The sequence below is a fragment of the Cynocephalus volans genome, chromosome 15, assembly GCF_027409185.1.
Source record: "Cynocephalus volans isolate mCynVol1 chromosome 15, mCynVol1.pri, whole genome shotgun sequence".
Classification (NCBI taxonomy): domain Eukaryota; kingdom Metazoa; phylum Chordata; class Mammalia; order Dermoptera; family Cynocephalidae; genus Cynocephalus; species Cynocephalus volans.
The window spans coordinates 85,021,331-85,036,383 of record NC_084474.1 but is presented as its reverse complement, the minus strand read 5'-3'; the positions used below and the strand labels follow the sequence as shown (position 1 = coordinate 85,036,383).

Genomic DNA, 15,053 nt, shown 5'->3' with positions numbered 1-15,053 from the left:
TTAATAGTTTAGCTCTATATGATTTATTTTAGATTACATATGTGGAGCTGCCATAATTTCTACTTGCAAACTGCAAAATTAGCAGTTTACATCCTGTCACCCAATTATAATTTGACAATCTCTTCCCCCAGCTAGGAAGTAATGACAAGACAATTAAGGACATTAAGTATATGACAGTACACACCATTACTAAGACACAATGATTATCTTTAAGCCCTAAAACTTTCCAACAATTCTTTAACTAAAACTTCATGAGTTATCTTTATTGTTGTAACATCAGATCAAACTGTGAGACTGTCCAGTTGTTTTTTTTCTTGCTGTATTGTTATATTCAAACGCTACCATAAATAAGTGGACTGTCATTTGAGTCTTGCACAGTTCTTATGCAAACATTTGCTGCAATGATATTTGTTTTAAAAATGTCCCACTTGCTCCCTCTTTGGTTCCTCTGCATCATTCTATCCTTAAATGAACATATTCCTCCAGGATCTGCCTTCAGCCTCTTTACTCTCTTTACAACCTATCCTTTGGCAATTTTATCCACTGTCATTCCTACAAATGTACCCTGAATGCCCCTAAGGCACCACGTACTCATCAAATCCTAAAATAGACTCATCTTCCATCTCAATTTCCCCAAACTGCTCCTCATCCAAAAAGTCCCTGTATCAAACCAGAACAATTCTCCCAAATGATAAAGCCAGAAACCTGAGAGGGAATCCTGACTCCTCCTTCTCTCTCAACTCTTTCGTCCAATTAATCCTATCAATTATACTTCCTCAATAGTGTTCAGATCTTTCCACTGCAATCTATCCCCCTACCACCATCCAAGTCCACAGCCACCACTAAGACTACTGTAGTTTAATAACCTCGAATTGCTCTCCCTCCAACCTCATTTACATGTTTCCACAGCAACCTGTGTTTCTCTATTTATAACATCCACTATATTTTTTTTAATTCACTCTGCAAATATACACTGAATGAGTACCATGGGCCAATCACCGTACCAAAAGCTATGTATACAGCAGTAAAGGAAACAGCTATAGGCCCTCACTAAGCTCCTGGTCTGGTCAGTACCCTGTACCTTTCTTCTCCTTCAGACTAAGTTTTATGACAGCAAAGACGATGTCCGTGATATATATGTACAGCACGGGGATTCCACTCTGTCCTCAGTGTCAAGCACAATAAATAACACAAAGTATTGAATAAATGTGTGCTGAATAAAAGACAAAATTACCAAATCTGTCTATATATACACACATATACACACACAGCCTTACAGTCTTCACCTTCCCCGGCATTAATGTCTCACTTCAACTGCCTGCTGGTTATTTCTACCTGCATGACTCACCTCAAACATTTTCCCCAAACAAGCACTTCTCCTATGATCACTATTTCAGTAATATCGTTTAACACACTCGGGCTTATGAAGCTGTCTTCCACTCATCTTCCCCTTGCCCTCCTCTTCCAGTTACTGATGCAGTCTTTCCCCTGACCTCCCACAGCACCGTTCTCATGGGACATGTGTTATAGCTGTCTACACATCCTTCTATAAAGGGATAAACTTTGTGAAGCTAGAAAGTTCTTATTCACCTCTGTATTCTCTCCCTAGCAGTGCCTTGCAGATATAAGCACTTAGTTAAATGAATGAATGCCTAAGAGAAATTCAACAGAAAAACAAGAAAAGTTTGAGAACATTTGTAATTCCAAGAGTACACTGAAAGTACCTATGACTGAAATGACTGCAAGTAGAGATCATAAAATCTCCAATCCTGGAGATCACTGCAGCAAAACAGGTAAAACATCATCAGCTAAATGGCTTCAGTTTTTACCTCCAGGTTCCTGAGCTTTTGATTGTAAAACATCTTATGTTCTTGTCAGAGAGCATATTCTAATACTAAGACTATAATATTCAAACTTTTTAAAAGTAGCCAACATTGTTTCCCTACTGAAATCAAATGCAAAATCCCAGCAATATAAATGCGATGAAAAGAAAGCTACTCGAGATGCAGCTGGGTGGGGTACAGAGGGCCACCTGCTCAGTCTCTTCCATACCCTTTCCACACAACAGTCCCTATTACACTTCCATGGAAGACATCTTGAAAATCTGCCGCCAAAGGCAGCTCAAGCTTCCCTTGTATCACCCTCCAATGTAAAGAAATGAAATCTTGAGGAACCAACAATGCTGTTGGTGCCAGGGTAAGGAGCTTTTGTAATGGTACTATAAATAGAACAGACCTGGGGCATACACCCATTTTTCTCACATCACTCTCTTGGACCTAAGCTGTTTCATTTCAGGAAGCAGGTTCGGTAAGACAAAGCTGGGACAGCTTCTCAAAGGTGCCCCATCCTTGGAAAATAAAGCAAAGAACCAGAATGAAACCAAGGGAAAAGATGGCATGGAGTAGACATGGCACTAAGTCTGTTTCTAATCTGGGCTGTGAACTGAAGAAGAAAGTAGACTTCTGAAATTCATCATCCAGCACAGCTAAGAGAACAGGAGAAGCCGTAGAAACTTAGACCTGGAATCTTTCCTGGAGTGCCTTCCCTTCCACAGATGCCCTTCTGGAACCAGCTGTAACAAATGCTGGGATGATAATACAAGAAGCAACTATCTTGTTCTGATAACAAGCTGATTCTATTAACATGTTCATAAAGCATTTCTACCTACAAAGCACGATTACATAAATTCTATTGCATATAAATATCCCTAGGAGATACTATCTTTTTACATTTAGTGGGTGAAATAGCTAGTAAAAATACCTTTAACTGAGTTCATAAAATAAATCAATTTAAGTCAGACGTCATAAATGGGCCAATCCTTTCAACTTGCAGGCCATTCTTTTAGCCTGGGGCAACTTCTGCAAAGTTTATGAGGTCCCAGGAATTGACCATGGCAAACTTAGACACTTTACATTACATTTTTTCCTGCTCAGCAGGAGTGAGATCCTTTTAAAGTTAACTGCGACCACAGCACAGAGAACTTGGTAGAAAACTGCCAAGAGAGCTGTTCAAAAAAGCCAATTAAATAGCAGGGGTATGAAGAACACTTAGCAATATCCAGAAAACCACTGAAGAGGAAAAACCCTGGAGTCCAGGTAATAAAAAGGTATAGCTGAATCACTCCGACTAAGGATAATAACAAAAATAATGGCATTTAGGAGGACAGAACTCCTCTTGAAAACTATACAGCAAAAGATTTAATGCCTAATTTTAGAATACAGCAAACTCTTGATTCAGAGATACAATGAAAAAAAACTGAGTAGTAATTCTTTCTTCATGCTATTTAATAAAACCAAAAGTTAGAGAGCAACAAATAAATATGCAGGAGGAGAATATGATATCCTACATGGAAAAAGGAAAAATAATATTAATCTGTTTGTTTTAGAATGTACTTGAAAGCTGGCTCATTTAAAGAACTGAATGAACCCGCAAATATACATGAGAGAACGTTGACAGGTTTGATATATTAATCATAGGAGGAATTGCGCACATTCATTTTGTGATCATACTTCCCTAGAATTGTATTCACTCTACAATGCATGATCATTGCCAAAAACAAAAGCCTGCAAACTCCCAATAAATTGAAACCCCACATAATGATTCATCTCCACTGTTCAGGTTTTCATAATTGAAACCACAACTTAAAAAGGCAGATATTATTTCTTCCTCTCAAAAAAAAAAAAAAAAATTACAAGTGATAAGAAAAAAGCCCCATTATTTTACTTCCTATTCAGGAACAACATAATTGACCAATAAAATCATTCACAGAATTTTACATTTCCTAGTATATGATAGGAAAACAGTGCATTTGCTGTCTGATTGTCTAAGTCAGTATAAACACTCAACACTATTTAATCAGTTACTTAAAGTTCTTTTCCACAGACTAAAGGAAGAACTAGTTCAGGTTACTGTTTTAATATTTCATTTCAGGTTTTTGAAAAAAACTGAAAATTTTGAAAATAATTACATTAAAGTTGTAAAAACACCTCTTTTCTGATTGCAGAATGCTAATGATAAAATCTGGAGAACACAAAATATGAAGAAGATAAAAATAATCTTAATCCCAGCAACCTTCATAAATATCTTTTTTAATGGTTGCATGTTATTTTGCCGTAAGGATGTTCTGTAATCAATTTGTACCACTTCTCCATTACTGAATATTTACTTTTCTGGGTTTTCACTATTTTATAAACACTACTGTGACAGACATCTTGATGCAGAAATCATGGTACAGTCTGTTTTTAATCATTTCTTAAAAACACATTCCCAAAAGTGAACTTACATGTCAGGGGGAATAGGCATTATTTGAGCACTTGATAATATATTGTCAGGTTGCTTTCCAAAAATGCTGTACCAATTTAAACTTCTGCCTTTTCCACTGTACCTCACTACCTTTGCAATGTCATTATTAAAAGTCTTTTGGTAATCCAAAAATGATTCTAGCTTTTAATTATCATTCCTTTATTAATGAAATTGAATCATTCCCCCAAAATCTTTATCAGTCATTGTACTCAGTCTTTTAAAATAACTGTAGTTGTGTACTCTAAGTAGTGTTTTGCTTTAAGATTTGTATAATTACTATAAACATTAATTTTTTTCTATTTGATATTAATTTTGAATCCTTCTTCAATTTTTATAATGGTTCTCTCCCACAGCCTTCTATCTCCCTTGAAGGCAGTATGAAATATATAGTTGTGAGTATACCCACCCAGTATTCAGATGAGCTGGGTTCTCATATCATACCATTACCCAGCTGTACGCCACACACCACATATCTCGGTTTCACTTTCCCCTTACTAATCAAACTAAATGCCATTTTTAGCTCCAAAATTCTACTTTATTTCAGTTTTCCTTCTCTTGTCTGGTGATCCTGCAATTCCTAAATGAACTCTTCATAGTTACCTACTTTTGAAAAGCCTTAGTAAACATTCATCCACATAACTGAAAGATTTCACTAGGCTAACAGAGAAAGTAAGAAAAACAAGAAAAAGCATGTAAAAAAAAATTAGGAGAAAAATAAACAAAAATAAAAAACAGAAGTACCAGAATGACATGATATACTTAGTAAATGATATTCTTCCACAACTTGAGTTGCAATGCTTTGGTCAGAGAACAACTGCCACTCTGGTGATCTACTCCATTTCTGTTTTTCCATCCCAGTATGCCTTTGAATCCCTTGAAATTATATGCAAAACTTTGTGAAAATCAGCATTTCTATGGGGGAGAATAATCATGGCTTTCATTAGATTCTCAACAGTGTTCATTTAGCAAAAATATTTAAGACTCCTTAACGTAGACAAACAGCTTGTCCTGTCTTCTGGTTCACCCTTTCCTCCCTGAAGCAGTTGGGAGCCATAATTGGATTTTCTGCACCCCCCTCTCATTTCTAAGAATATCAGGAACCACTTTCCTTCAGTGATATCAATAAGAATCTTTCTTCTACCACTATAGGATAAAAGGGTGCTCACTTCCTATACAGGGGCTCCTCCAGGATAGTTCCTGTTATATAAAAATGGAATATGCAATGGAACTAATGTTCATACAGAAACTATGATTCCGAAGTACAACGAAAATAACTGAGTAGTGATTCCTCTTTTAATAAAAATTGGAATCATGCTATCTAATATCTAAAGGTAGAGAGCAGTAAATAAATATGCAAAAGGAAGAATATAATAGCCTACACAGAATCAGATTTGTCTACTGCAATCCATCCCACTACTATAGAAACAGGTAACATGAGCCATGAACAAGTAAAACGTGGTTTTATCCTAAGAACTAGTATCTTCATTTGAGCCATGAAAAAGGACCTCTACCTCCAAAACACAAAGGATTTTCTATTCTTTTATGGACTCTGCAGGCAGGGGTCAGAGCTGTGAAACAAGAAAATTACGGTCCTAGAAAACCATAAAAATGGTTGCTGCTGTTTTTGTTTAAAGTTGTCCATTCCAAATCACCCTAAGTGGGAATCTAGGCAGACTGAATTGCCTAGAAATCTAGGCTTCCTCCTCCCTTCTGCCCAGCTGCTCAGATGGTATAGTTTTGGGAGGTGCTTAGAACTGTCTGGAAATCCTGAGATGGAAAGGTGAGGTATGGGGAAGGGGAACATGTCCACCCTGGCTCCCTGAAGGAATGTAACAGCATCAATCCCAGTCCAGGATCAGGAAAGACCCAGCTCTATCTAAATAGATGATAGTCTGCAGGCTGCTTGGGCCTCTGGGTTGAGAAGACAATCTGTGAGGAGCAGGCTAGGGAGCCTGGATGGGAAAGCAGGCCAGGCTGTGAGCATAGCTTGATCTATAACATTTACATATTTAGATCAGTGGTTCTCAACAGGGGACAATTTTGTCCCCCAGGGGACATTTGGCAACATCTGGAGATGCAACAGGCTTGGGGGGTGGGACTTACTACTAGCTTCTAGTGGGTAGTAGTCCTACGATGTACAGGACAATCCCTGCCACCACCCAAACAAAAAATTATCCAGTCCAATATGTCAATAGTGCAAAGATTGAAAACCCCTGATTTAGACTATGATTTGCAGGCCTCCATCTGTATTCTTATCCCAGACCTTGAAAATGTTACAGGCAGGCCTGCTACAAACCTAATCACAAATTTTTATGATTCTTTGTGAAGTATGCATAAAGCTAATGTACTTCACAGGGCCTGGTTTTCCAAAGCTTTGCAGTTTCAAATATTGACCTTATAAAAAACAGGAAATTTTCCCCAGGTCATTGAGTCTCTGTTGTAAGATAAAGAGTTGTAACACAGCAAGGCTGCTGGTTCAAAGACAGACTAGTTACTGATTGATCTGTAAAGTTACTGGGAAGCTGCTGGAGGGAGAAGGAATGTTTGCTAGATCAAGCTTTTATTGGTGGATCACTTAATTGCCTAATAGAATGCCATCTGATTTGTTTTTACTGACTGTTACCAGCTTCTCTTGTTAAACTTGTTAAAAACTATGTCTCTTCCTGTAACTTGGAGGTCTGGAGAATAAATGCAGGAAGAGAACCCCAATTCGTGGTTAATCTCCCAAATGGAAGGAACGCCTCATTCTTGAGGGTTATGGGATATTAACCCCTTTTTGAGGCTTCTCACTGCTCAGAAGAGATGGGCTTTTAGTAATCTTTGGCAGCTCCATCACCCAGGGAAAAGTGGTGACAAACCCATGAGAGGCAAAGCAACAATTCTTTTTATAAAAAAATTATTTCAGGTTATGGTATCCAAAGAATAACTTCTCTGACTCCAGTTAAAATTCAATTGTTCATTTATTCAACATTTACCAAGCACCTATTATGGAACCAAGCACAGTGCTAAGCAAAAGTGACAGTGTTAAAAGAAACTGATAGGACCTGATTCAACTCCTGTCTGGCTCAGAGCAGAGTATTATGAAAAAAGAACTAGGACTTAGAAGTCAGACCATTCTAGTTCCCATCCCACCTCTACCATTTACTGTCATTAGGCATGTTACTTAACTTTCCTGAACCTCAACTTCTCCATATCTAAAACAGGAAAAAAATAGAACCTCCCTCAAAGTGAGAGTGTTAAATAAGATAATTCACATAAAGTACAAAGTATTCTGCTGGGCACAAAGTATTCTGCCTGGCACACAATCAGTATTCAATAGTTAATTCCTATTACTACTAGCAAACTATAAGTCTTTATAAAGTAACCAATAAGTTGGAAATTGCTAGTATGCCTATAAAATAGACCAGCCAGTGTAACTGTGATTGCCACAGTTTGAACACACTTTCAATAAAGTTAACTGCTTTTTTGCATGGCATATAAAACCATTCAAGCTTCTGCACAGCAAAGGAAACAATCAACAGAGCAAAAAAAAATGGGGGAAAATATTTGCAAACTATGCATCTAACAAGGGATTAATATCCAGAATATACAAAGAACTCACAACTCAATATTAAAAAAAATAATAATCCAATTAAAAAATGGGCAAAGGAACTGAATAGACATGTTTCAAAAGGAGACATACAAATGTCCAACAGGCATATGAAAAAATGCTCAACATCACTAATTACCAGAGAAATGCAAATCAAAACCACAATGAGATATCATCTCACCCCAGTTAGAATGGCTATTATCAAAAAGAAAATGACAAATGGTGGCAAGGACGCAGAGAAAAAGGAACTCATACATTGTTGGTGGGAACATGAATTAGTACAGCCACTATGGAAAATGGTACAGATATTTCTCAAACAACTACAGATAGAACTACCATATGATCCAGCAATCCCACTACTGGGTATATATCCAAAGGAATGGAAATCAACAAGATGAAGGGACACCTGCAGTCCAATGTTTATCACAGCTCTATTCACAATAGCCAAGAGTTGGGACCAACCTAAGTGTCCTTCCACGGATAACTGGATAAAGAAAATGTGGTATGTATACAGAACAGAATACTACTTAGCCATAAAAATGAATGAAATTCTGCCATTTGTAGTAACATGAATGAGCCTGAAGAAAATTATGTTAAGTGAAATAAACCAGGCACAGAGAAAGAAATACCACACGCTCTCACTCATATGTGGAAACAAAAAAAGTTGATCTCATAGGAGTAGAGAGTAGAATAGTGGTTACTAGAGACTGGTGGGGATGAGGAAAAAGGCAGATGGGGAGAGGGTGGTCAGGGAATACAAAATATTAGAGAGACAGAAAGGATAAAATCAAGGGTTCTCTGGTAATACAGGAGACTACGGTTAACAACAAAGTACGGTGTATCTCTGAATAGCTAGTCAAGATGATGTTGAATGTAACACAAAGAAGTGAAAGAAGTGACAAATGTTTGAGGTGATCTATATACTAAACACCCTGATATGATCATTGCACGCAATATCAATGTACCCAAATATCGTATTGTACTCCATAAATATATATAGATACTGGGTCAATGAAGAAAAATCAATTAAAAAGAGAGAAACAAAATGGTGGTTACCAGAGGAAGGGAAAAGGAGGGGGTGGGGGGGCCTGGGAAAGGTTGGTAGACTGGTACAAAGTTACAGTTAGATAGGAAGAATAAGTTCAGGTGCCATAGGATGACGATAGTTAATATTGTACTGTGTATTTCGAGATGACCAGAAAAGAGGATCTTGAATGTTATAACCACAAAAAAATAATAAATGTTTAGGTAATAGATATGCTAACTATTCTGATTAGATCATTGTACAATATATGCATGTATTGAAACAACAAACTGTACCTCATAAACATGTACAATGAAAAAACAAATTAATTAAAATTTAAAAAACAAATCTTCAAATTCTGGCTCCCTTCCACTTCTCCAGCCTTATCTCCCACCATGTACATAATCTTTAATGCAGCCCCATGAGTGGGACTGAAAGATGAGATCTGGGCAGCAACCAAAGCAGTATCAAGCCAAAGGTCACTGTGAGAATGAAAATTCTTCAGCTACAACCCTGGCAAGATACACAGGGAGGCGGGAAGGGGGGCGTGGTGCAGGGGAGGAAGGGAGACAGAGAGGAGAGGGAGCAGGGGGAGGGGGAGACAGCAAAAGAAATGAATGAATGAATATGAAGAACACAAAAGGCTCACAAGCCAGTGACATTAATGTGCAGATCAAGTTTGCATGCCATGTTTCTAAAAGGAAAACACTTCAACGAGAACCCATCCTTTATTTCACAATTCATTCTGCATTTGTTTCATAAGAATGGATTGAAAAATAAGTTAAATATAATTAGCCTCATCAAAGAAAAAAAGTAAAAACAAATGGAGTGACCACATTACCACAGCCTAACAAATTTGCCCAGATATCAATGCCATCATCTAAATGAGAAAAGAAAGCATTAACCACCCATAATTTCTGAAAGCAAAGTTTAATAGTAAACAATGGCTGAGTTTTGGTTTCCCCTAGCCAATACATAACTTTTCATACACAACAAAACAGCATATTTTATTGGACCTGTTTTGAGGCAAGTTATCTGTGAACTAAGGAATCTCTTTCATACAAGTAGTTTGTTAAAAAGTTTAAGTCTACGCCTATATAAGCAAGCATCTACTTATAACACCAGTGGAATTCACAGCCTTGTTCTCACAGATTCCTGTGATACGATGGAAGAAAGTCAAACTTTCTCCTAAGCTCACAAAATGATTTAAATTTTGACCAACCTTACATTTGTCTTAATGTAACGCAAGACAGAAGAAAAAAAAAAAAGCTAAACTATTATCAAGTTAGCACTAGAGAAAATAAACGTCATCTATGTTCACTGTGGTTACTGATTATAGGGACCAGATCTGTGTTCAAGTTCTGGTTCTACTCCATGTGTGACCTTAGCAAACCACCAAAACTAGCTGAGTTTCGGTCTCCTGATACACAAAATAAAATGACTGAATTAAGTAGTGTTAATATTGCTTCCAACTCAAATTCTTATTCAGAGTTTGAAAATCTTTAAAATCAAAATGCTTCTTAATGATCCTTTGAATGGAGAATGAAATAAAGGCCTTTAGAAAAATGATGTGTCAAATTATAGGTTGGCAGATTTGAAAAGATCATTCAGTGACACAGTCTTGAAATCTGTGCCTAGTGACTGTTTCAAACTACAGGCTGAATAGAGAGTGACAGGACCACAGAACTGTTCCTGTGTCCCAGCAGCTAGCTTCCTGTCAGGTATCCTTCCAGATAGTTGCTTTCTCAAAAAGAGTCTATAGATCTCTGAAATAACTCCAACGAAGGAGCTACTAACATTCATGGGATACACAATTGTTTAGCCAGTAGGAGAATACCATGCTTGAAGAATTCTACTGAATACCAGTTTCAATGACTGAGTAACAATATTCCAAATAAGCAACGAAACAGCAACAGTAGAATAATTCTATGACTTAGCAAGGGTTGCTTTTGGAATTATAGAGTCTGAGAGACCAAAGTCATCAGCTCCAACACTCTGATTTTACAGAAAAGCATTACATTTGTTTAACTAAAACCCTTAAAGTTTAACTGGCTAAGCTTGTAAATGAGCCCCTCAACCATTTAAAAAAACAAAAACAAACAAACAAACAAAAAAAACTTAGCTTATTTGAACAGGACTTTCTTCCTAAAATCATAGCTGAAGAAAGTGACAATTTGCCGTCTCTGCTTAAAATGTCAGAAATGTATTCTACAAACAGAATTTCTAATAAGTACTACTGTCCACTACACTATCCCAGCAATTTTGGTGGCTCAGACCACAAAGGGGGAGAAAAGGCAAATACGTACACTGCTCATTTCACACTGGTATCCCCAATCGGTAGCACACTTGTATCTAGTCTCAGAAAATGTACCATGACAAATATTAACAATTACAGATAAAAACAAACATTTCTTTTGTCTTCAGTCAGGGAGTGAAATCTGCATTCTTAACTATGCAAACTACTCCATTGCTCATCCTTTTGCAGACTAAAATCAAACATTTTAAAAGAAACAAGTTTTTTTTATATCCACTCTAGGACGCTAGATAACCCTAGAACATTACTAAACATTGTTTAATTTCACAGGGTGCTTACATTGGCATTTTACCAATAAATTCTATTTGAAGCTTTAACTTTCAAGAATATGTACGTGTCTATTTCCTCCTCTTTGCTTTCCCAGACAGTAAAAAATTCGCACAGTGCTAATCTCAAATATTCACTGAACAACGTGAACATGAATTTAGAAATAATAAACTGACGACAATGATACTGAAGATGATGGTAAATGATATTCATCCAGCCTGGAGAAATAAAACAAAAATACAAACTGCTGACATATTTACTAGATGCAAAGTCGGAAAACTTGAGTTAAGGACACACAGTATTGTGTAAGGAAAAAATCCACACTACCCCCACGTGGTATGGGTTAAAAGTATGAAGAGTTAAAAGTTTATTTGATCATTTGCCACAGCATTACATAATCCTTTCTAGTATCAGGAAATAATTCCTCTTTTCCCTCCACTAGACGGAACATGAATTTGAGGCTGACCAGGAAATTCAGTGTCCCATGTCTACAAAAGTAAGGACAATTAAAAAGAGTTATAAATTCTATGAAATAGCATATTCACAAGTGTTTAATGATTCTGTAGTATGCAACATTTACTCGAAAGAGCCCTATCTGAAAAGAATGTCAAATCAACCACCATCATGCTTCCTCTGAAACGAAGATCAAGAGCTTCCTTTGTTTGCATATATCCATATGGACCACTGGGTTTAAAACCACAATGTATCTTCTGGGTCACTTTAAAATGGGTCACTAGGAGTACCGTAGTACTGTGTTCGTCCAAAAAGCCTCCAAAACCCAATGAGTTTCAAACTTTAAGGTCCCTTGATAACACCTGGAGCGCTTATTTAAGGTCCCTTGGCAACACCTGGAGCGCTTATTAGACAAGCAGATTCCAGGGCCCAAGTTCCAGAATCATATTTAACGTGGCTAGAAAGGAGCCCCAAACCGGCACTTTAAATCAGCTGCCCAGGTGAATCTGAAGCAGGTGGTCTCACAGGCACACACTGAGGCATCTATGCCTAAAACGTTCCCAAGAGAGCTCCTGCATCATCCACCCCGGACGTATCACCGAGAGTCAAGGTTGCTGGGGACTTTCGGGACCGCAGTAAGGGATCTGAGCCGGTGCGTCCCAAGAGGGGATGCCTGGTCACTGAAGTGGAAAAAGAAGGACAATGGGACAGCAGTTACTTCCAGCACTTACATAAAATCCCACTAAGCTGTGGGGCGGGCTGGGAAAAGAGCTTGAACTTCCAAGTTCCCCAGGTCTAGGTCACCACCAGTTCTGCCACCTACCAGCCGGGAATCCTAGCAGTTCCCTAAACGCTCCGGCCTCAGTTTCCCCATCTGTACAACGGGCTCACGCCACCCCCGGGTAAGGCTAAGCAGAAACGAAACTAAGTCTGCCGCTCGTGGGCACTTCCTGGCTCCACTCAGCCTGTCCCGGCTTCCCCAGCCGCCGCGGACGAACGACCCGGCGAGTGCGCGCCGAGCGGGCCCCCGCTTCCCAACGCCCCCCGCCCGGCCCGGCCCGGCCCTTGACCGGCCACTCACGGGTAGGCATGGTGACCCCGAACCGCGCTCGCCGCCGCACCAAGGCTCAGCGGGGTCGCGCAGGGCGCGCCGACGGCACCATGACGGCCGGCTCCGGGACCGCCAAGGCCCAAACGAGGCGAAGAAGGGCGAAGGGCGAAGGACGGAGGGAGCGAAGCGGGCCCGCTGCTCACGCAACGAGGCCAGAGAAAGCTGCCGCCGCCAGCCCCGCTCTGGCCCCGCGTCGGGCGTCCCCACGCCCGTGACGTCAGCACGTCGCCGACGTCTCGGCCCCGCCCCCTCCGGGGAGCCAAGCTCTGCACAGGAGCCCGCTTTGCGGGGCGGGGGGTGGCCAGGGCATAACCGCAGACAAGGAGTTCTGGCGGCATTCTGTTTGCAAACCCTGGGGATTTGCGTGGCATTTGTTTTCATTAATCCCTGTTTGGGGTGCCCCACTTTATGAGCGTGAGCGTTAAGGATGATGGCTTTGAGTGCACTGAGTACCTGTAGACTTTCTTGTATAAGCTATTTAACTTGCAGTGCATTCTACATTTGCTGAGAACATGATTTATTTAACATGCACTGAGGTCATTTTGGGTAATGGCTTCGCATTTTTTGAGAGGACAGAAAATGTAATTTCTTGCTCTTCTGGTGGCTGTCAGAGTGATCTTACGCCTCAGGACTTAGCATGCTCTGGAGAGGGCGGTTCGGTTCACTTGGCCCAGACACTCTTCTTGACTCTCAGGATATCATGAATAATTGATGTAGCTAAGAGTCATCCGCCGAGCAGTCTCTTGGAGCCAGAGCATTCAGCAACGCACATGCACTTTGCTAGGCACCGCGGGCTGTGGACAGGCCCTATAGAGAAATAGAAGCAAGCCGCAGAGATCGAACACAGTTTTCTCAAAGTGATCCAGGATCCTTTTGTGCCTGAATCACCTGGGGACCTGTTAAAAAGCAGATTCCTAGGCCCTGAGCTCAATCTACTGAATCACATGTGCGGATGACTTAAATACACATTTAAATTTGAGAGTCTTTGTCCTAAAGAGTGGTGCCAACATTCTGGTTAAAAGTGATACTGTGCAGTACTGAAAGGAGAAAAAGATGAAGATGATAGCCAGGAAGAGCTTTGGTGAAAATTGGTCGTGAGGTGGACTTGGAAGAAAGCAGAATCTAAATTAGCAAAGTCCTGGGGAGCCCTTAAAGAGGCTGGTGGGAGGAGTAAGGCAATTTTGACTGAGTCATAGAAGCTGGTGAGAGGAGAGTGTGCACAGGAGTTATAAGAGACTGTTCCTTGCTAACAGTAAAGGCCAAAGTACCAAGTACTTGGCCAACTTATTTTTCAATGCACTCTTACATTTTTTTATCATCTATAAAATCTTTCCTGCTCCCAGTTTTCTCCCCAAGACTTTTGGGGTATCTTGATTTGCCTCTACTGTAGCACTTTTCTACTTGAATCCTAATTAAACTGTGATAAGTGCTTGTATTCTACAATTGGACTATATACTTTTCAGAAAAATGGCAAAAACCATATTCTGTTCATATTTATGTATCCTTACCTGGCACACAGTAGAGGGCTAGAGCATATCAATTCAATAACTATAAAGTGTGTATTTATTCAAGAGTATGAAAACAAAACAGATAAAATAGAACTAGTTAATAAGCAACTTTATACAGGAGCTTCAAGTGAATTTGTTCTTTAAGAAAACATTCTATATATGTGTATATATATATATATATACACTTTTTTTTTGGCAGTTGACCTGCACAGGGGTTTTAACCTTTGACCTAGGTGTCCTAATACCATGCTCTAACCAGCTGAGCTAACCAACCAGCCCACTCTATGTTCTTTATCGGGACAGTAGCATTAAATTATCAGAAGCAGGGCTATGCAGGGTGCATGGCATGGTAGAGAAACCATGGAGGTAGGCATCCAACTGGGAGGCCTCAATACCAATACCGAAGAGAGTATTAGGTGCTTAGTCTTGGTGGTGGCAGTGGAAAAGGAAAGAGCCAAATCTTACTGCAGAAAAAGAATCCCTGG

General features: G+C 39.4%; 1 protein-coding gene across 2 annotated transcripts in view; it reads right to left on the bottom strand.

Annotated features, from left to right (window-relative positions):
• The window catches only part of EFR3A (EFR3 homolog A), a 115,482-nt gene extending 102,223 nt beyond the window's left edge, over nucleotides 1–13,259 (bottom strand). The window contains exon 1 of one of the 2 annotated variants that reach the window (XM_063079770.1): nucleotides 13,031–13,259. In XM_063079770.1, coding sequence (XP_062935840.1) covers nucleotides 13,031–13,040 — 10 coding nt within the window. In that variant the 5' untranslated portion in view covers nucleotides 13,041–13,259. The remainder of the gene's footprint in view (nucleotides 1–13,030) is intronic. The other variant, XM_063079771.1, reaches the window with a different exon arrangement.
• Nucleotides 13,260–15,053: the final 1,794 nt, after the last annotated feature.